The sequence below is a fragment of the Haliotis asinina genome, chromosome 9, assembly GCF_037392515.1.
Source record: "Haliotis asinina isolate JCU_RB_2024 chromosome 9, JCU_Hal_asi_v2, whole genome shotgun sequence".
NCBI lineage: Eukaryota > Metazoa > Mollusca > Gastropoda > Lepetellida > Haliotidae > Haliotis > Haliotis asinina.
In genome coordinates this window covers 22,137,962-22,161,246 of record NC_090288.1, presented here as the reverse complement: position 1 = coordinate 22,161,246, position 23,285 = coordinate 22,137,962, and the positions used below count along the sequence as shown (strand labels likewise).

The window sequence follows — 23,285 nt, the reverse complement described above, 5'->3', positions numbered from 1 at the left end:
CTTTTCCCAAAGGTTCTTTCATGAGCTGCTGCTTTGTGGGTGTTGCACAGGATTAGACAAAATGCTCTTTCCAAATTGTTCTCATGTGGTGCTGTCCTACCAAATCTATACGTGATTGATCAGATGTGTTATTTGTTTCAGTGTCTGATTGTTGTAAAATACAGAAGACATACGGATTGTCACTAAGGACCGAAGAAACTACCATGTGATCAGTCCGGCCTGCCCTCATTAACCTAGTCACGGCGAAGTCAGCAACATCTGGTTCATTTCGACATCTCCCGTTCCTAATGGTAACTATAGTGAACTGGGCATGCACGTAACAGATAAATCAGAACTGTTTACAAGTTTGAAAAATGAAAATATTCCGCCTTGAAGGAAACAGTAATCACTGTCGCTGATTCCACTCCGTCCAAAGGCAGCCCGCAAGTGGGAATCGAACCGGGTGACGTGCGGTCGTTTGAACCATAATGCTACTGCACTGCCCAGTGTAAGGCAAACTAAATTATGTATTTTAAATATGAATTTATGAATACAAAAATAATTTCTGTACTTATAGTGTAGTTTACCTGATGTATGTGAACATACAATCGGGGTCACGTGGTGGGCGTGTATACACAGTGGGGATCACGTGATGGTATATGTTTTCACCTCAGTTCGATTATAGTGATTTTTTCACTGAGATATCAGGACTTCGGCAACTGTCACACTAACCCTTGTGTATGATTACTGACAGTAAAGTCTGACGGCATTCGAACAAGCACCAGCCGCCATGATAGGTAGATAAGGAGCCATGGTCTGTCATTGTCAGCACTGTAGTCCGGATATGCTTACCAATACAGAAGCAGGACTTTTTTATCGGTCAAACCACCTGCGTCACGTGTTCCTATGACCTACTACAACGGCATTGTGACCACGCCTTGTGTGAGAGTAGTTCCACGCCATTCAGTCGCTTCGCAGCTCAGGATGTGGAACGTTGTCTTTGTCGCTGCCGTTCTTAGCTGGGTCACGTGTACCCTAGCGGTCACCCCCCACATTCTTCCTCCTCTGGTCCAAACAGGACCAGAAGCAGCACTTATTATTACCCCGGGGGCGTATCTGAAGGGAGAAGTATATGGACCGTTAGGTAAGTTCGTGTGCGTCGACAAGCTGAACTTAAAGCCATGCGTACACCGCAACTATATAACACAACACGTTTGAATTATCAGTTGATACAACTGCAGAAATATAATCTTGATATACTAGATATGCTTTATATATGCGTTGATATACTTTTAAGTAAGACGTTGATATACTTTTAAGTAAGACGTTGATATACTTTCAAGTAAGACGTTGATATACTTTTAAGTAAGACGTTGATATACTTTTAAGTAAGACGTTGATATACTTTTAAGTAAGACGTTGCATAAATGGTGTTTTACGCGGCCGTGACCAGTATTCCTGTCTGATGGCATAGCTCTGTGAACTCTGTACATAACCGAGTTTGTATCAGACAATCAAGTGATTGACATGATGAGAACTGATCCAAGCAGTTTGAGACATGCATGTGATGCTGGAGACGAGTTTGGACACGGATGTTCCTGTGATCATGAGGAAGGAGAGGCCGGGGTAGACGTCGGTGACAGTAACAAGAGGTGTTGTATTTGTTACAGGAACTAGGATCCAACAGTCGACAGACCTGAAACTCTGGGTCGTCCTTCTCGGGGAGTTCATCGATGACCTTCCAAATCCAGTAGAGCTGCCCAAGGGCATAGCAAACGCTACTGCGCAGCTCCGGAAGCGTGGAATGATGTCTGATAACATATTCCTGGCTGGACACAGTTTAGGAGGTAAAATCTCAGACGCCATAACATATCCCAGTGAAAGAGCACCGACCTCTCTATCGGTTAACCTCAAAATCAGTCCACTTGTACATATTATCTACTTGCCTTACATCGTCTTACCTTGCTCTCAGTCTTTTTGTTTTTCTTACGGTGTCCAGCTTTTGCTAGCATTCTGCTTACCCCGTATGAAGAGCTATATTGCTATGGTTATGTTCTCGGTTCATAATGAATTTTTTTAGTATAACTCAATAGAAATAGAGTAGAGATACCATCTCTGTTCACGTTTTCATCTCGACCGCAACTGATTGTTGACCAAGAATACCAAGGACAGGACTCTCCTGATAAACTTCAGCAATTCATCCTTGTGTATGGTGATTTGTCAGGTGTCTTTGTGGGTGAGTATGGGAAATCTCATGCACAAGAGTTAAAGGGCATCTTGCTGTTGGCGTCTTACCTCACCAAGGGGAATCCCCTGTCCCAGTATCCTCTTCCTGTCCTCACTATCTCCGGCGACCTGGACGGCATGGCCCGCATCACCAGGATCGCCGACAGCTTCCAGTGAGTGATTGCTGACCGTATTGATAGTAACACTATGTGCTCTACTACGACACAAGTAACGTCTCTTTGCTTTAACCTGTTCCCAAAGCGTCTACACTTCCCGGGCTCGACTCACTATGTTTCAAAATAACCTATTCTGGTGTTCCCCGCTGTAATAATGCTTGAATATTTCCACATCTGTAATCTACAATAATTTGCAATTCGTGATGTAACTGAAATATGTTATTTAAACCGCCGATTCAAACAGACACTTGATGTGTAATAGAAACCCTTCTTGGATTGATATCTCCGGCAAATGGAAAGCCGCTGAGCCGAGACGCATGAACGCTGTGTTAGAGGATATCCACTATCGCATAAAGACCACATGTGTCGTTGTCCGCAGGCAGCTGAAAGGCGATGTCGCCAAGAACACCAGCGCCATGTACCGCACCCCCGTCATCGTCATGTCTGGAATAAACCACGGCCAGTTCGCATCTGGTGAAATGACTCCAAGCGTCCTCGAGAAGGACCTTGAGCCGGAAGTGAACCTGACGACTGCGCATGAGGTCATAGCTCGGCACTGTAACGATTTCATGGTGGCAACTTTGAAGCAGCCATCAAGTCAGGTGATGACTGCTCAGAAGGCCTTGACCACGGCATACAAGAACACCAGCGTTATCACAGAGGTAGGACTGTTGGATGAGATTAGTCAATACTAGTATATAACTGTATTCACTAACCTATGTTCTATGAAAAACACCACATTTCTTGGGTCCAGGCATTTTTCAGATGCATTGTACACAAATACATCAACTGTTCCCAGCCATCTTGGCATATTACAGATCCGTTTTCTGGTCGAAGTTATATTGTTGGTGTGAATCGAAAGTAGATATTTCTCCGATGCTAAGTACTGTTTCGCTTCCAGCCTCTGATCCAGATGAAGGCACTGGACGAGAATGACCACCTGGTGTCCGGATGGAGCATCCAGGCACAAAAGATCCTTGCTGACAACGTGCTGCCCAACCTCCAGGTGAATGTTACGTATGTCAGACCGTGTACACAAACAAGGGAGCATGACCGGGTTACATACATCAGCGGATCCTGTTACTGGCACACGTGCTATATAACACAACATACCTGACACACCAGTTGTTGTTGACGTGAGAGACAATCTGTCGGGGCATGACGACATTAAGTTATGCCATTTACATATACAGACCCGACACTTCACACCCCCAGAAGACCCAACACTTCACACCCGCAGAAGACCTACCACACCGCATCCACAGAAGACCCAACACTTCACACTCACAGAAGACCTAAGATTTCACAACCCACAGAACACCTGGCACTTCACACCCGCAGAAGACCTAACACATCCCATCCACAGAAGACCTGACACTTCACACCCCCAGAAGGCCTAAGATTTCACAACCCCTAGAAGACCAGACATTTCACACCCACAGAAGACCTAACACATCGCATCCACAGAAGACCTGACACTTCACACACCCAGAAGACCTAGTACCTCACATCCAAAGAAGACCTGACACTTCACACACCCAGAAGACCTAGTACCTCACATCCACAGAAGACCTGGTACCTTATGTTGCATTAACGTTTTCACTGCATTGTGTTTGTAAAGGTGGTCAATAGTGTCTATGACTTCGCGGAGTTTGGCCTCTCGAGACCAAAGGTAAACAAGACAGGGTCGGACGAAGCATCTGTAGCAACGTATACCTACGTGGACGTCCCGTCTAACCCGATGGACGTCTCCACAACGCCCGACTCGGCCCTGCAGCTCGAGGTGAAGATGAAGTCCCGCGAAGCAATAGCTGGAGCAGCGACCTCTGGTGGCGAGGCAGTCACAGACTCAGTCGGAAGTTGCAGGGAGATAAACGAGGTAAAGCGGAATTCAAACACCAGGTGTCAGTTGATACCCCCCCTCATGTTTATAGCATCTCAGATTCAAGTTTAACACGACAAGCAGATGGTGCTGACTAAATAGGATGAGAAAGGCTCAGAACATCTCTGCAAAATGACGTTGTTTAAACACATCCAAGTAATGTGATAATGACACTGAAGTAATGTGACAATGAGGTAGAAACGTCTTCTCAGCACAGTAACCGCTGTAACGTCTTAGAAGCATGACATTAACGCCTCAGATTTGTGACATTAAGGTGTGTAGTATGCCAACAGCATGATAACCAAGTTGTAACGTCTCAGTAATATGATATTAAGGCGCGTAATATGTAAACAGCATAAGAGAATGTATTAACGTCTCTGTAACATGACGTTAATGTGTGTAGTATTTAAACAGTATGATAGTCAGGTATTAACGTCTCATTAATATGATATTAAGGTGTGTAGTATTTAAACAGTACGATAGTCAGGTATTAACGTCTCATTAATATGATATTAAGGTGTGTGATATGTAAACAGTATGATAGACAGATATTAACGTCCCTGTAACATGACAGTAATATCATGATGTATCTGAGTGCAGGCCGCGCTGAAGCTGGCTGTTAGTTCCTCCTCCCTCCAAGCACAGCATCGGTATCGGACACGAGCTGTGCGACCGGTGGTTTTGAAGAACGACACCAGTATGAAGACTGGAATGGAATGGCTACCAAGTAAACTCCAGCTGACACAAACAGATCATGCCCTGGAGGTGACTTCACCCTCCCTGATAACACCAGTGGATTTCATTATTTCCTCTCTGGCTGGGGTGTTCTACTGCAAACTGTTGTCGCCGTATCGCGCAATGGAGTGGATCTATGTGGACTCGCTCAGGAACCATACTCTCTGATGTCGATGCTGTTCTGGGACGTCGATGTCGCTGACCAGAGACACATCCTTCCAGTGTTCCGGTATGGTTGCAGCTACCCCCGTGTACCTCCAACACCACTACTTCATGTATAACAGCCGTGTGTCTCTCGATATGGTCTCAATAGAACTGCAAGTGTGTCCAGTTTTGTTACGTCTGTTTTGTTATGTTTTATAGTGAACTCTACATTGTTTTATTAGAATCCTTCATCATACAATTGAATTTTAATAAAGATGGATGCTGTTCAAGTTATATTTCTTCAAACCACCGGGTGTCAGCGCCTCATACTGAATGACAGAAGATCCCCGCCATGAGCTTGTTGCAATATTGCTAAAAGCGGCTGAAATCTATACTCATTCACTCACTCACTGTCGTAGTAACGTTAGCACAAAGTGAAATTTTGTACTGTTTTCAGCTTATGTTGTGACGTCATGACTGTTGTACTGAACAGACGAGTGGTGTATATTCTGTAATTTAACCAATATTAAAGGTGATCCTTCATTTGCTGTCAGTTGTTATAACTTTATAGCGACATCTGAACCATATAATTCTATTATCAGTTCGGACGCATCACAATCGACGTATGTTACGGCAACCGACCACGTTGTAGTTGATCATTATATACACATTTTATACACGTGAAATATAGCATATGCAGATGTTTTTAATTTTGATATTACATTATTAAAAAATCTGAAATATCCATGCAGATATTGATGCCAGTGAACTGTGTACCACCAACACAAACACGTGTGACATCCATCAATGTAGTCACGTGACCTTTGTTAACGATTTCAATGCACATTGTCCACTATTTTACAGCAAATTGGTGACATCCGTTATGACCAAGTGAACCGTGTGGACAGACACCCTAGGGACAGAGATATTATACCATCCAAAAAAAACCCACACAAACAAGAAACGCAAAGACGAGAAATCTGTTGCGAAAATGTTGTATTTTCAAACATGTATAACTCGTCCACAAATGGACTTTAGAGCATGAAATTTTACACCACTTTAGAAGAAGATAATGTCTATACAACCAAGTGAATAGTTTTAGATAACGGAGACGCTGAGCGTGATGATGACGACGAAGGCTTTCCTGGCACTCAGACCAATCTCTTTCAACCTGTTCCGTACAGTTTGACCTGATATCCTCTGAAGTCCAGGCACCCTGGCTGCTGTGCTCTCACCCGGGGCAGTACGATCACTGTACTGGTAAACACATATAAGAGGATCCACGACCTGACAAATGACCCCAATTTGCATACTTGGGAACGCCCCACAGAACGATCCACTTGACACAAAAGGGAGACAGGTTGTCTGATAAATATCGAGAAGTTCATTTTCCCCGTGCGTTTCACGCATGAATTGTTACAGCACACTCGATTTGGGAACAGGTACAATCCCAACAAATTGAATCAACACAATATACTGAGCACACATGTTTAGGACCACCGATCCATTTCACGAAGCAAATGACACTTTCCTGGGGCTTTTTTAAACAAAATTGTTGAATATCTAAAATGCTTGTCAATGCCCCAATCATCTATTTGTCTTCGTCTTAACTAAAGGTTAGCGTGGAATATCAGTATCTTATGCCTGAAATTGCAGTTTTACCATTCGAATGAATATGCGGTGTTGTTTTAATGGGTAAAGTTGACTTTTCGTCTGCTAAATATTAAATAGATAATAACTACATATAGTTATTTGTGTTTCATTTAACCTTTTAATATGTTAAAAGTTATCTGTCACTGAATGGTGGTGGCTAAATCAGAGTAGCAAAGGGGGAAATATTTTATCCCATAATTTTGTTCTTATTTCTCTGTACGGGCTGATTTTCGTCCATAATTCCGCTGGTGATCGACCGGGAATACATGTCTTGGAAATTTATATAACCGGTTCCAGAGAAATGGTTAGTATTCAAACAATATTTCCAAATTTCTGTCATGTTTATATTATTGTCACCAAAATTGTGTACAGAAAACTGAAAATACCTTTTGACATCGATAAGTCCGTGAGAAATATCTTTGTACACAAATTCGTCGGTTTGGGGATTACTCCGTACCAGACTCAGTAGATTTATCAGTGACTAAACAAATATAAACTACAGACAACTCACCAAAGATTACTCTTTTTATGACAAAGTATGGGAACAGTAAAAACCTGATATAGTATGTGTCAATTATTATACAAGACACAACAATGCTGGAAAATTGGGCGGACTTACTGATTTATGCTTTAATTATCACTCTCTGAATCAGTCTCGGTGTCTGAATCACTTGCAAATCCTAAGTCAATCACTACTCTGTCAATTTCCCTTTCTACTCCGATTTCGCGTTGCCAGTAACCATCTTCAATTGTTTTAACATGTTTACAACATTCCGACCATTCTTTTGCACCGATTGCAGACATCCTTTCATTTATGGCAACTCTTAAGGAATTTTTTGTGAACTGCAAGTTTTGTGAACCGACATAATTTTTCACATTTGCCCAAATTAACTCAATCGGGTTTAGTTCTGCGTGGTATGGAGGGAGACGTAGCACATCATGACCATGTTGCTTCAACATCGTGTCTACTCTGTAGACAGGGCCCGATTTGTTGGATTTTGCAAGAAACAATAGTTCGGCTTTAAGCATTTTCTCATCAAATGAGATATTGTGCCTTTGTAGCTACGCTTTTATGTCATCTTTTCTGTTGGCGTTTCTCGGACATTTGTCCACTTGCTTGCTATGATATAGTGCATTGTCCATAACGATGACAGAGTGCAGTGGAAGGTTTGGGATCAACTTTTCCTGGAGCCCTTTGGAAAAATTATCAAAGTTCATCTCGTCATGATAGATTTCGTCTGCTGATTTGAGTTTGGAATCAAAGACAAGCAAAGCATTTGGAACAAAACCGTTTTCACACCCTGCAGGAACCACAATAAGCCGAGGTCCGGTGCCAGACGGAGGTTGAACCCCATTTATTACGACTTCACCCTCAAGTTGCCAACACTTTGGGACAATGTGGTGTACATGCAACCATGTTTCATCGATAAAGATGAGTGTTCGATTTTCTTCTCTGTATTTCTTTATTGCACGCAAGTATTGCAAACGCTTGGAAACAATGTCTTCACGTTCCATTAAAAGTTTACGGTCTGACTGCGTTTTTCGCCACCTAAACCCCCTGTCTTTGAGATTTTCGAAAACTTTCCTTAGAACCCTTGTACTTCAACTGGCACTTTGCCATATCATACATCGTATCCAGAGTGGGTAGTTGTTTTTCTATGCCATATAAACTTTGTACAAATTGACGGACTGCACACCGGTCGAAATCATCAAGTTTGTAACTGCAAGTCTTGGGTATGCGCAACGTGGTGGGACTGGTAAATGTAGGTCCACTCCTACCACCTTCTGCCTTAATGCGCTTTAAAGTTGCCGTTGAGAGTCCAGTAGCAAGGCTACTTTGTAAAAGAGAATCTGCTTTGGTTGCACAATTGTTGTCCATATACATGATAACATTGTTTGCTATCTCCCTTAGCTGAGAATGAACTATTTGCCCATGTTTTCCTAACTTGGACATTTTTTACTACAACTGAAATCTGTTTAACAGTATTGAGACAGATGTAAACCAGTAGCGAGACTGGTGTTACACAGTAGCGAGACAGGTGTTAATCAGTAGCGGTGTTGATTTCATGTCACGGTTAGCATGTATTGCACGTGCATAATCGTCAAGCTACCTGTAGCAGCCAAGTGTACTCGCCCAATTCGTTGTACCGCCTCTCTTGTCACAAATGCGTTTAGTGCGCAGGATCACCTAATATGTGTCTAGCAGTAGTAGCCAATCGATCTTTGGTAGATTAACACCTAGTCTCTGAAATGAACATATTTTACTGAAAAAAAAACGTTGATAGTGAAAAACAATAATATAATGAAGTGGGACCCTGAGGCTTTCTTCATTTTAGACTAACAAATAGTCTCTGAAATGAACATATTTTACTGAAAAAACGTTCACAGTGAAAAAAAAAATATAATGAAATGGAGCCCTGAGACTTTCTTCATTTTCATGAAGCTAAGGAAATCTAGACTTGCCACATTTTCTAGACTTACCTGGGCTTTCATGGATATATAGACTTCAGGGTCTGTACGACAGACTAGATCTTTGGCTGCAGTGGCAACTCGAGGTCTGCCAGGACGGGGACAGTCATTTGATATACCTATTTGGTTGCAACAAGCTGCAAGCCACGATATCTTGCTCAGACTATTGAAGTGACATTCAGGCGCCTGGCAATTCAAGATTGGTAATCTCCAGCATGCATTTTTTCAGTGGCGATGTTCCGTGTCGCAGAGTCAAGACGTGATGTAGTGATTTGACCATGAAACCCCTTCAAAACGAAACCCCTTCTGAAAGTAATCTGGATTTTTATTGCCAGACAGCTCTTTGCTGAACAATTTCAACTGGAAGGTGATTTCTGTTGTGTTGTGGCGATGCCTTTTTCATCCTTGTAGTAAATCTCATCAAAATCAGCATTTTCAGGTAAAATCGATTACTTACATGTGCAATGCAATAAAATCATGTTATCTACACTTTTTTTTTACTTATTTTAATGATTGTTTAAACACAATAGGTAATTAATAGATTATAAAAAATCACCTATTCGTTTCTTTTTTAAATAGTAATACTATATAATTCAGGTTGCGAGCTTGAAGAGAATGTTTAGAACAATTACACGTAAATAGGGCTGAACCCCACGTCATGAGGATAGGCATATGTCTTTACAAATGATTTAACTGATATATAGATGACCTCCAGACAATGACTCAGAAATGCCAACAATGAAATCTACAAATTTTATCGTTTTTCTTCAAAAGGTTGTCAATATCAATAACAAATTCAAGCTTCAATATATTATCCATGCAAGCGCAATTTTTAAAGGAAATCACCCCAAAGTTTCACCGCAGTCGCATGGATCGTGTTTCGTTTTGGAGATACGATGATCTCTGTGGACCAAGTCCGCGAGCCTGACCATCCAGTCCCGGTAGTCGAACCTTAAGGCAAGCGTGGGTTATTGAAGACAAATTCTACCCCGGATCAGGCCCACTAACTAGGCCCACTAACTTGGTTCACTCATGTCGATGCTCATGATGTTGATCGCTTGATTGTGTGGTTCAGAATCGAATATTTACAGACCATCGTCGTATAGGTAGAATATTGCTGAGTGCGACGTTCACCAGCAATCCAACCAGTCTACCACATCATAATTCGATCAATGAAGACACACATTCTTCAAGTCATCCGTGAGAGGAACGTTTTCAAGTCAAACACTGGCGGAACTCAACTACTAGTCACACACTAGTACATCTCGCGTACATCATAATCTGGATTGCATCCTAGTCACACGTGCATCATAATCTCCATTACATCCTGGTCTCACGTGCATCATAATCTCGAGCACATCCTGGTCTCACGTGCGTCATAATCTCCATTACATCCTGGTCTCACGTGTATCATAATCCAGAGGACATCCTGGTCTCACGTGCGTCATAATCTCCATTGCATCCTAGTCTCACGTGCATCATAATCTCCATTACATCCTAGTCTTACGTGCATCATAATCTAGAGTACATCCTGATCTCACGTGCATCATAACCTAGAGTACATCCTAGTCTCGCGTGCATCATAATCGTCATTACATCCTGGTGTCAAGTGCATCATAATCTATAATACATCCTGGTCTCACGTGCATCACAATCTAAACTACATCCTATTCTCACGTGCATCGTAATCTAAAGTACATCCTGGTCTTACGTGCATCATAATCTAGAGTACAACCTGGTCTCACGTGCATCATAATCTAGAGTACAACCTGGTCTCACGTGCATCATAATCTAGAGTACAACCTCGTCTCACGTGCATCACAATCTAAACTACATCCTATTCTCCCGTGCATCATAATCTGAAGTACATCACAGTCTCCCGTGCATCATAATCTAAAGTACATCCTGGTCTTACGTGCATCATAATCTAGAGTACAACCTGGTCTCACGTGCATCATAATCTAGAGTACAACCTCGTCTCACGTGCATCACAATCTAAACTACATCCTATTCTCACGTGCATCATAATCTGAAGTACATCACAGTCTCCCGTGCATCATAATCTAAAGTACATCCTGGTCTTACGTGCATCATAATCTAGAGTACATCCTGGTCTCACGTGCATCATAATCTAGAGTACATCCTGGTCTCACGTGCATCATAATCTAGAGTACAACCTCGTCTCACGTGCATCACAATCTAAACTACATCCTATTCTCACGTGCATCATAATCTGAAGTACATCACAGTCTCCCGTGCATCATAATCTAAAGTACATCCTGGTCTTACGTGCATCATAATCTAGAGTACAACCTGGTCTCACGTGCATCATAATCTAGAGTACAACCTCGTCTCACGTGCATCACAATCTAAACTACATCCTATTCTCACGTGCATCATAATCTGAAGTACATCACAGTCTCCCGTGCATCATAATCTAAAGTACATCCTGGTCTTACGTGCATCATAATCTAGAGTACAACCTGGTCTCACGTGCATCATAATCTAGAGTACAACCTCGTCTCACGTGCATCACAATCTAAACTACATCCTATTCTCACGTGCATCATAATCTAGAGTACATCCTGGTCTTACGTGCATCATAATCTAGAGTACAACCTGGTCTCACGTGCATCATAATCTAGAGTACAACCTCGTCTCACGTGCATCACAATCTAAACTACATCCTATTCTCACGTGCATCATAATCTGAAGTACATCACAGTCTCCCGTGCATCATAATCTAAAGTACATCCTGGTCTTACGTGCATCATAATCTAGAGTACATCCTGGTCTCACGTGCATCATAATCTAGAGTACATCCTGGTCTCACGTGCATCATAATCTAGAGTACAACCTCGTCTCACGTGCATCACAATCTAAACTACATCCTATTCTCACGTGCATCATAATCTGAAGTACATCACAGTCTCCCGTGCATCATAATCTAAAGTACATCCTGGTCTTACGTGCATCATAATCTAGAGTACAACCTGGTCTCACGTGCATCATAATCTAGAGTACAACCTCGTCTCACGTGCATCACAATCTAAACTACATCCTATTCTCACGTGCATCATAATCTGAAGTACATCACAGTCTCCCGTGCATCATAATCTAAAGTACATCCTGGTCTTACGTGCATCATAATCTAGAGTACAACCTGGTCTCACGTGCATCATAATCTAGAGTACAACCTCGTCTCACGTGCATCACAATCTAAACTACATCCTATTCTCACGTGCATCATAATCTAGAGTACATCCTGGTCTTACGTGCATCATAATCTAGAATACATCCTGGTCTCACGTGCATCATAATCTAGAGTACAACCTGGTCTCACGTGCATCATAATCTAGAGTACAACCTCGTCTCACGTGCATCACAATCTAAACTACATCCTATTCTCACGTGCATCATAATCTGAAGTACATCACAGTCTCCCGTGCATCATAATCTAAAGTACATCCTGGTCTTACGTGCATCATAATCTAGAGTACAACCTGGTCTTACGTGCATCATAATCTAGAATACATCCTGGTCTCACGTGCATCACAATCTAAACTATAGTATTCCCAGAAATTATTGAGAATCATGTTGCGTGATGTAACTCATTACGTTTATTAACTTCTGGCGTTTTACTTACATAAACATGTTAAAACATCATCCTTTTACAGTCTCAATCTTGTTTTAGTACTTTGTTCGACCTCCTCGCTCAGCAATGCATGCCTGAATACGCCTAGCCACACTACCCATCGAAGTTTGTAGGTAATCGTGTGACAGGGTATCCCAATATTGGACCACCTCGGCCTTCATATCTTCAATATTTCTCAGTCCCTTTTGGTTTATTCTGTCCTTCATGACTCCCCACACATTCTCAATTGGGTTTAGGTCTGGGCTGTAACTGGGCCAGTTTAAAACTTGAACATTTTCGCCCGACAACCACTGTTTTGTATAGCGCGCAGTGTTTTGGGTCATTATCATGTTCAAAAATCCAATCATCTTCATACAATGTTTGTGCTGTCGGAAGAAGGTGACCATTTAGAATGTCAACGTATCTTTCTTTTGTCAAGTTTCCCGCGAAAACACACAATGGCGTCACTCCGCGAGCCGATATGCCACCCCACATGTGAAACTTCGGGCTATGTTTTGGTCGCTGGTAGATAGGTTTGACAGTATCTTTGGTCCATATTATTAGGGAAAAGCCAAACAGAACTTTCATCCGAAAAGAAAACATTATCCCAATCTTGATTTTCATGAGCCCGACACCAGTTTAAACGTTTTTCCTTTTGTGCATCTTTCATCAACGGCGAGGGAATTCCACGTTTTTTCACCCAATTAAGTCTCTGTAATTCCTCCCTGACTGTTTCATTGCATACCTGAGGACTTCCTCTGCTAATCATTTCATTTCTGATGTTCTCAACACTTTTCAATTTGCCCCTACTCACAATCTGCTCAAGTCTTCGGCGATCCACAACACTGAATTTCCTAGGCCGACCTGCCCCTGCTTTGTGCTCTATCCCGGTTCCTGTTTGAATATTCTTCAAAGTTCTGTATACTGTAGACAGAGGAATACCATGTCTATAAGCTAACACTTTAGCATCAGCCTCACCCCTTTCAAAATCATCTAGAATGAGCTTTCTTTTCTCTCTTGCTGTAAATTCTGCCATGTCAACACAGGAAGCCGTCTGCTCAGACAAGGGAGATAACTCTTGACGTAATGAGCTGCCTTCTAAGCCTTCAAGAGTTGTCTCCCTTATTTAGTATGCTTAGTGCATAGTGAAAGCCCTTTTTCCACTCTTAGCATCATTAGAAAAAAACAAAGATTTTCTCAATAATTTCTGGGAACACTGTACATCCTATTCTCACGTGCATCATAATCTGAAGTACATCACAGTCTCCCGTGCATCATAATCTAGAGTACATCCTGGTCTCATAATCTACAGGTCTCATAATTACATTTTAGTCTCACGTTCATCATAATCTAGAGTACAACATGTTCTAACGTCCATCATAGTCTCGAGTACAGCAGAGTCTTCACCTGTACTGTAGTCTTATAGTCTCGAGTGCAGCAGAGTCTTCACCTCTATTGTAGTCTTATAGTCTCGAATGCAGCAGAGTCTTCACCTGTATTGCACTCTTATAGAATCGAGTGCAGCAGAGTCTTCACCTGTATTGTACTCTTATAGTCTCGAGTGCAACAGAGACTTCACCTGTATTGTACTCTTATAGAATCGAGTGCATCATAATCTTACCTGCATCCTAGTGTCACATGTATCCTGATATAACATAGACCACAGTCTCACGTGTAACAAAATACCGATGTGCATCCTAGTCTCACGTGCATCATTGTCTCGCTAGTCTTCGTCTTAGGTGCATCATAATCTCACGTGTACCATTGATTCACGAGCACCATGGAGCAAGCCTAGTTGGCAGTACGTGTGACTCACATTGTCTTAATCCGATAATACACTCCCATTTATACTCTTGACTAGCATTACATATCTGGAATGGTAAACGCTTGACCCAAATATGTAAATGAAAGCGGTCATTTTCAGAGACTCTAGGAATGAAGTCATGCCAAAAGTATAGGAGGACAGGCTGAGAGTTATCAAATATTTTTGTGCCAGGATGATCAGCTGATCAGCTATATGTTCCCAGTACACTCAGACAACAGTGGAAATCTAGGACGAAAGTCATGTTGTAACCTCTGCCAGATTCCAGTTTCCCAGCCTTATCAATTTACATAAGTAAGACATTAAAACGCTCCGACAAGACCCTTTTGTCTCCCACAGTTCCCAACATGACGACGGCGACAAAGCTGTTGCTGCTAACTTCAGTCCTGGGCGCGGCCCTCGCAGTCACCCCCCACATCTTGACCCCGCAGGCCAAACAGGCCCCAGAGGCTGCCCTAATCATCGTTCCCGGGGCCTATGTGAAGGGCCAGCAGTACATCCCTCTAGGTAGGTCAAGACGTGCCACAATACGTGCTGGGTGTTCTGTCGTTACATGAGCCCCTATATACCCTTTTGTTGCAGTGTGTTGCTACATGTGCCCCGATACATGCTGGGTGTTCATGTGATGTGCCACTACGTGTGCCTCGGTACATGCTGGGTGTTTATGTGATGTGCCACTACGTGTGCCCCGGTACATGCTGGGTGTTTATGTGATGTGCCACTACGTGTGCCCCGGTACATGTTGGGTGTTTATGTGATGTGCCACTACGTGTGCCCCGGTACATGCTGGGTGTTTATGTGATGTGCCACTACGTGTGCCCCGATACATGCTGGGTGTTTATGTGATGTGCCACTACGTGTGCCCCGATACATGCTGGGTGTTTATGTGATGTGCCACTACGTGTGCCCCGATACATGCTGGGTGTTTATGTGATGTGCCACTACGTGTGCCCCGACACATGCTGGGTTTTTATGTGATGTGCCACTACGTGTGCCCCGACACATGCTGGGTGTTTATGTGATGTGCCACTACGTGTGCCTCGGTACATGCTGGGTGTTTATGTGATGTGCCACTACGTGTGCCCCGATACATGTTGGGTGTTTATGTGATGTGCCACTACGTGTGCCCCGATACATGCTGGGTGTTTATGTGATGTGCCACTACGTGTGCCCCGGTACATGCTGGGTGTTTATGTGATGTGCCACTACGTGTGCCCCGATACATGCTGGGTGTTTATGTGATGTGCCACTACGTGTGCCCCGGTACATGCTGGGTGTTCACGTGATGTGCCGCTACATGCGCCCCAATGTATGTAGCTCATCCTAAGGGTAGGCCAATACACGTGCCCTTAAATATACTCTTGTTTCAGGTGGACATCATTTTGTACCTCGGTCGATCTAATGTAATGACAGATGGATGCATGGGCAATTATGTACCATGACATTTCTAAAGACAGTTAGTAACTGTTGTATGTGGGTCTTTGTAAAGGCGAAGTGTTAATGGGACGATGTCATTAAGACCACGTCTTTGTCCAACACAGGGCAGGAAATACAGAGGTCGTCTCCCCTGAAACTCTGGGTAGCTGTTCTAGAAGGGTTTATCGGAGATCTCCCGAATCCCATACAGCTGTCGGGAGCTGTGACGGACGCTATTGCGCAGCTCCGGAAGAGCGGAATGACGTCAGACAACGTCTTCTTGGCAGGACACAGTCTCGGAGGTATTACGTCAATTTGCTTTTGTCAGTGTTAGACTCAGGCGTATGAACACGATAATCACACTCGCCGGAAAATGTTTTACATATTCACAGCAATAACAGCAGCGCCCTAAAATAAGCAAGTCTGCCTTCTATGCAGTTTGAATGTTGTCAACACATCTCCCTTTGAGTAAGGGGTATCTGTTTAATGAAAAATTGAAACTCGAGTTTTGTGAGCAAAACGAACATGCAGAGGTCTTGGGATTGGATTACCCAAAACTGAAAATCTAAATCAAACACATACTCTCTCTTGAAAGGTGTCTTTGTTGGAAACTATGGAAAGTCTCATGCCAAACAGTTAAAAGGCATCCTGCTGCTGGCGTCCTACATCACCAAGGGGAATCCCCTGTCCCAGTATCCTGTTCCTGTCCTCACTATCTCCGGCGACCTGGACGGCAATACTCGTATTACCAGGATCGCCGACAGCTTCCAGTAAGTTCAGTCCCATATCGTATCCATTCACAAAAGGTTGTTGCAGCAACGATTATGGAGATAATATCACGGAATGATCTTCACGAAGACACGATCCATAATCTTCACTTGCACAGTTTTCCACATTTTACTTGTGGCTGCTTAACATGCCTCATGTCAACTTAGGCAGGTCTGACTAACCCAGCTTACGCCTGTTTAATATTACGTGCGAAACGTGTATTCCAGAGAGTTGCAGAGCGACGTTGCCAAGAACGCCAACGCCATGTACCGTACTCCCGTCGTCATCATGTCTGGCATCAACCACGCCCAATTCGCTTCCGGCACCATGCCCTCCGGGGTCGTCAAGGTCGACCTTCCCGCAGAAGTCAGTGAAACAACAGCGCACAACGTGATTGCGCAGCACTGCAACAACTTCCTGGTTGCAACGCTTCAGCAGCCGGCGACCGACGTCACGAAGGCCAAGGCCGCCCTCAAGCAGGCGTATGACGCTACTAGTCGCATCATGAAAGTAAGAGAGTTTAGACAAACAACCTGTAAATGTGTGACAAGCTAAGCTATGTTGTTTTATTATACAAATCAGAAGTTCAATCTCTTGTAAATGAAGCCGTTTACTTCAGTCAACAGTTTCTGTTCTAAACTAGGTTTTGTAAACATATTCCACAATGTTTAAATGTACTGTTTACATGTGAACTAATGCATTGTATATGAAATTCGTAACGTTGAAAAGAGTATTGCCAGGAGTACAATAAATGACGAAACTCTGTGAAATTTGGCGAACTCTTAAGAAAACTTAACACCAAAACGTAGCCGTTTCAGATGCGTTATACAAACACATGCGTTTTTCAGCAATTCGCATAACGTATCCCTTATCCCCATAATCCCTTTTCTTATCGCAGCCGCTGCTCACCATCAAGATCCTGGACATAAATGATCAGAATATGTCCGGTTGGACCATCCAAGCCCAGAAGATGTTGCTAGGCGACATTGGCAAGACGCTTAAGGTAAGGCAATTACGTCAGTAGTGCATAAGCGTTCCAGACGTTCGTGAGTCGATGGCGATGAATACATATTCTTGGATGACAACTTCTTGTTCAATGCACAGAGCGGCGGTTCGATGTATAAGTCGATGTATGTATGTATGTATAAGTCGATGTATGTTCGATGTAGACTCACACTTCTAACTATGTTGGTAGGTCGATGTATAAGTCGATGTATGTATGTATGTATAAGTCGATGTATGTTCGATGTAGACTCACACTTCTAACTATGTTGGTAGGTCGATGTATAAGTCGATGTATGTATGTATGTATAAGTCGATGTATGTTCGATGTAGACTCACACTTCTAACTATGTTGGTAGGTCGATGTATAAGTCGATGTATGTATGTATGTATAAGTCGATGTATGTTCGATGTAGACTCACACTTCTAACTATGTCGGTAGGTCATCAATAAAGTAACAACTTGCGGAGTCACATTTGCGAGATGAGAACGTAAGAATCACGAAAAGGTTATCTGATGTGAAACAGGTAACCAACAAGGAGGAGGGCGAGCCTTCCTTTTTGCTGGCAAGGGCAGACACAGGCACCAACATCGTCGACACCGTCACTCATGTATCGATGCCTCTCAACCCTATGGATGTATCCACAAACAAAGCTTCACCTGATCAACTCGAGGCCAAGATGAAGACACGCGAAGCAGTCGTAAAATCTATGTCGGGGGTCAAGGCCGGAGCTGGTCCTACCATCACCTGCAAGGACATCAATGAGGTGAGAGACTTTTCCTCATGTGTTCATCTCATGTCGCCCATATAGCTGAATCTAAATTCGTCTTCATCCTGCAGACAGCAATGTTAAGCCAAAGACAAACTGTAGCGCAATAAAGAAAATGATCTGTCCTCCTATATGCGCGCAAGCGAGCAAAGGCTGGCAACGTTCGAAAAATCGGTTCGAAAAATGTGTTTAATATCTCCTCCCAGGGCTGTACGCTCAGGTTTCCAACCACATCTTTAATAATTGTTTACGTATAATGTATTTTATTCAGCGTTTGAAGCTCCTCTCATGGCATATCAATTCATTCCTCGCCTCCATTAACACCGCCACTTTTCCAGTGTTTCACTGGAGATTGTTGTATATGGTCTGTCACTGTTTGGAGATTGTTGTACATCGTGTGCCACTGTACGGAGATTGTTGTATATGGTCTGTAACTGTATGGAGATTGTTGTATTTGGTTGTTACTGTATGGAGATTGTTGTACATGGTGTGCTACTGTATGGAGATTGTTGTACATCGTGTGCCACTGTACGGAGATTGTTGTATATGGTCTGTAACTGTATGGAGATTGTTGTATTTGGTTGTCACTGTATGGAGATTGTTGTACATGGTGTGCTACTGTATGGAGATTGTTGTACATGGTATGTCATTTATCGGAGAATGCTGTAGTTGACGTGATGATCCTCTGTTCACAGGCTGCATTCCAGCTGGCGCTAAACTCCTCCTCTAGCGTGGCGAGGACTCGCTACCAGAAACGTGCAGTGAGGAAATTTGTTTTCAAAGACGATATTAAATTTAGCACTGGTATCCAATGGGTGGGATGGAACTTGGACCTTAAGGAAACTGCGAATGCCCTGGAGGTAACCTCTGCCTCCTTGGTGACAGCTGCCGACGCCTTCATCTCATCTTTCGCTGGCATGTACTACTGCAAGCTGCTGGCGCCGTACCGTGCCATGGAGTGGATCTATGTGGACTCACTCCGAAGAAATACCTCCCCAAGCCTGTTAGGATGATGAGAATTGTGTTTGAAATATCTTTTAAAGTTAATATGTTATAATGAATGAGTTTCCTCTTTTGATTGATTCTTCTAACACAGGTTTTAAGTGATTGACCAGGATTAGTTACATTTTTTATGTCGAACAAATGTTCACTGTTTCCTTCATCACAAATATGACCCCATTATTATCATTATTATATGGATATTTATATAACGCTATAGTTTATCCCTTCGTAATGGAAGGTCAAGGCCACTTGTTTTTCCCTCGATCTCTGGATGTCACTCTCAACGGCACATCACGATCACCTTGATCTAATAGGGTTAACACCATCAGTATTATGACATCAGGGTCAGGGTTAATGATCTGCGTCTACGGGCTCTATACAGGGTTAATGTCTCCCCCTGGAGGTACCATCTGAGGTTAATGGCCTTCTGGTGGCTGGCACCAACCAGGTTAATGGCCTTCTTCTGGTGGTACCATTTGGGTTAATGACCTTCTGGTAGCACCATCTAGGGTTAATGACCTTCTCTTGGTGGTACCAACTAGGGTTAATGGTCTTCTGGTAGTACCAGTTAGGGGTAATGACATGCTTCTGGTGGCTCCAACGAGGTTAATGGCCTTTTTCTGGTGGCTCCATCTAGGGTTAATGACCTCCTGGTGGTACCATCTAGGGTTAATGACCTTCCTTTGGTGGTACCAGCTAGGGTTAATGGTCTTCTGGTGGTACCAGCTAGGGGTAATGACCTGCTACTGGTGGTACCATCTAGAGTATATGACCTTCTTCTGGTGGTACCAACTAGAAATAACGACCTTCTGGTGGTAACAACTAGGGTTAATCACCTGCTTCTGATGTCTCTGTGTCATTTAATTGGTACTGCCAACCATAGTTTCTGGTAGACTATCCGTAAATGTCGTACTTCTGGAACCGCTTTTTCACAGCGTATTACTGTAAGCGGGATGTGTGTGGACCAACAGAAGACCAGACACTGGTTACAGGGTGTGAGATTTGTTCTTTATTGACAGACATCCCTGTGTGTGCAGAAGAAGCCACGTTTTCTCGAGGAACATTCTGTCGTTTTAAATCTGAAGTCTGTTGTACTCCGAGATGGGATCTGATTGTCCTCACGCGCTAATATGTTTTTTGCGTTTTAAAAGAGGCAATGAATATTACGAACCGAGCAAGATCTACAAGTGACTATATACATGAATCATGTTTCGTTTTGGTGACACTGACATGTGTCAACGAAGTCAGTGAAACTGACCACCCCATCCCGTTAGTCGCCTCTTATGACAAACATGCGTTGTTGAAGACTTCAAGGTGGGGTGAATCATGTAACTGAACACAGCCCGGGAACATAATGTCGGCAGGTTTAAGAATTTAACGACAAGACACAAATTGTAAACAGATGAGTGGAACCTACCTGTGAGGTAGAATACACATTTCCAGTCGGATACAGAGAGCAAAACCGAGACAACATACAAATACCAATCCGATCCATAAACAGACACACTTTTACCCACAACCTCCATATCACAATCCGATTCATAAAGACACACACATTTTCACCGGGAATCTCCAGATCACAATTCAGTTCATAAAGACACACATATTCCCATACACAACCCTCAGATTCGATCCATAAAGACACACTTTCTTTCACCCACAACGTCCAGATCACAATGCGATCCATAGAGACACACATCTTTCACAACCTTCAGAACACCATTCTTTTCCCACCGAGGTTACTCCTGTCATGTCTTCCCTCTTAACCTCTGTTCTAATACGGCCATATTTAGTGGTTTTCGTAAAATCTGGCAACATGCATTATCTCCCTTCTTTCAATCCAATCCGACCACGTGTTGCATCGACTTAAAGCCAACTTCCCTTAAACCACAAGCCCAGGATCACAATACGATCCACAACGACACACGTCGTTTTTTTGGCAAACTTTCACATTCACATCCTTGAAGACTCATAAACTTTCAAGTCGACCACAGATTGTACTTCAAGTGGAACGACAGTGGTGGAACATAGGTTCAGGTCAAACAGTGTTGGAACATTGGTTCAAGTCAAACAGTGGTGGAACATAGGTTCAAGTCAAACAGTGGTGGAACATAGGTTCAAGTCAAACAGTGGTGGAATCCAGGTCCAGGTTAAACTGTGGCATAACATAAGTTCAGGTCAAACTGATGGAACATTGGTGCAAGTCAAACAGTGTTTAACGTAGCTACAAGTCAAACATGGCTTAAAGTCCCATCATGATGTGGGGGCATTCAAAACGCATATGCATCATAGCCATTACGTGCATCATGATCTCACGTGCATCACAGACTCACGTGTGCCTTAATCTTTCGTTCATCATAATTTTGAGAGTATTTTGGATTTCTCTTCTTTCAAACCTTGCCTTCTGTGTCTGGGCCTATACTCGTTGTTCACATATAGAACGACGTCCTACCACCACCCACGCTCCCGAGACCACGCCAAAACGTACACAACTGTAGTATGTGACTCATCTAAATCCGATAATACACTCCTAGTGATAGGCTTGACTAATATTAGCGATAAAAGTTTGATAACTGTTGGGGTTAAATCGCTTTGAAGTAAATCATTTTCAGAAACATAAGTAAAGACTTGTAAAAAATAGTGAAATAAAGAGTTTTGTATCCAGGTTAGGGCGACGATCAGGGGAATGTATCAATAGATCTAAGTGACGACGTGAGAATATTGATGATTACTTATTTTCCAGTGCAATAATACACTGAAAGGCAAAAAGACGTCACTAACTTTTTGAAACTGGTAATCAGTTTAATTCAAACACCTGTAAATAGCATAATAATTGTTTATGCTGACATTTAGATCATCAATGTTTAAAGACGAATTTCAGACAATTACGAGTCACCATGACAACAGGTGCGGGCGACAGTACAATCCGAAAGTCAATAATGTGTATGGCCTCCTTGAGCGTTGACGAAAACGTTGCATCGTCTGCACATGGAGTGGATCAGAGGTTGATGAAGGCCACAGACACTTGCGCCCAGACTCGGTGATATGCCTGGCAGAGTTCAACCTTGGTCGCATATCACAAGTCGTTCTATCGGGTGTAAGTCTGGACTGAGGGTAAGTCATTTGTAGAGTTTGTATGCGTCGTGTACGAGCACGACGATGTGTGGTCCTACGGAGACGAGCACGACGATGTGTGGCCCTACGGAGACGATCACGGCGGTGTGTGGCCCTACGGAGACGAGCACGACGGTGTGTGGCCCTATGGAGACGAGCACGACGATGTGTGGCCCTATGGAGACGATCACGGCGGTGTGTGGCCCTATGGAGACGAGCACGACGATGTGTGGCCCTACGGAGACGATCACGGCGGTGTGTGGCCCTACGGAGACGAGCACGACGATGTGTGGCCCTATGGAGACGAGCACGACGATGTGTGGCCCTATGGAGACGATCACGGCGGTATGTGGCCCTATGGAGACGATCACGGCGGTGTGTGGCCCTATGGAGACGAGCACGACGATATCGAACAATGAGGATCGGACCCGGAAAGGAAGCCAAAATGCCATCAAAATCAATTACGAAACTTCAAAGAATCCAGAAGTCAGCT

The 23,285-nt window shown here is 43.3% G+C and overlaps 2 protein-coding genes across 2 annotated transcripts; both read left to right on the top strand.

Moving 5' to 3' along the window:
* Positions 1 to 667: 667 nt before the first annotated feature.
* Positions 668 to 5,690, top strand: LOC137295927 (uncharacterized). Its single transcript, XM_067827506.1, has 7 exons — positions 668 to 1,123; positions 1,650 to 1,826; positions 2,204 to 2,378; positions 2,761 to 3,043; positions 3,283 to 3,387; positions 4,003 to 4,260; positions 4,864 to 5,690. Exons 1-7 carry the CDS (start codon positions 886 to 888, stop codon positions 5,164 to 5,166), a joined length of 1,539 nt encoding a protein of 512 aa, XP_067683607.1. The 5' UTR covers positions 668 to 885; the 3' UTR covers positions 5,167 to 5,690.
* Positions 5,691 to 14,992: 9,302 nt separating this feature from the next.
* LOC137295807 (uncharacterized) lies at positions 14,993 to 19,772 on the top strand. Its single transcript, XM_067827361.1, has 7 exons — positions 14,993 to 15,227; positions 16,262 to 16,438; positions 16,732 to 16,906; positions 17,132 to 17,414; positions 17,803 to 17,907; positions 18,434 to 18,673; positions 19,372 to 19,772. The coding sequence occupies exons 1-7, from the start codon at positions 15,068 to 15,070 to the stop codon at positions 19,687 to 19,689; spliced, it is 1,458 nt and encodes a 485-aa protein (XP_067683462.1). The 5' UTR covers positions 14,993 to 15,067; the 3' UTR covers positions 19,690 to 19,772.
* Positions 19,773 to 23,285: the final 3,513 nt, after the last annotated feature.

Excerpts from the sequence above, each read along its gene's own strand:
- LOC137295927 (XM_067827506.1), top strand. The coding sequence starts at position 886 with ATGACCTACTACAACGGCATTGTGACCACGCCTTGTGTGAGAGTAGTT. Across the intron at positions 1,124-1,649 it reads AGAAGTATATGGACCGTTAG|GAACTAGGATCCAACAGTCG; the intron begins GTAAGTTCGTGT and ends TATTTGTTACAG. Across the intron at positions 1,827-2,203 it reads GGCTGGACACAGTTTAGGAG|GTGTCTTTGTGGGTGAGTAT; the intron begins GTAAAATCTCAG and ends GTGATTTGTCAG.
- LOC137295807 (XM_067827361.1), top strand. The coding sequence starts at position 15,068 with ATGACGACGGCGACAAAGCTGTTGCTGCTAACTTCAGTCCTGGGCGCG. Across the intron at positions 16,439-16,731 it reads GGCAGGACACAGTCTCGGAG|GTGTCTTTGTTGGAAACTAT; the intron begins GTATTACGTCAA and ends CTCTCTTGAAAG. Across the intron at positions 17,415-17,802 it reads CTACTAGTCGCATCATGAAA|CCGCTGCTCACCATCAAGAT; the intron begins GTAAGAGAGTTT and ends TTCTTATCGCAG.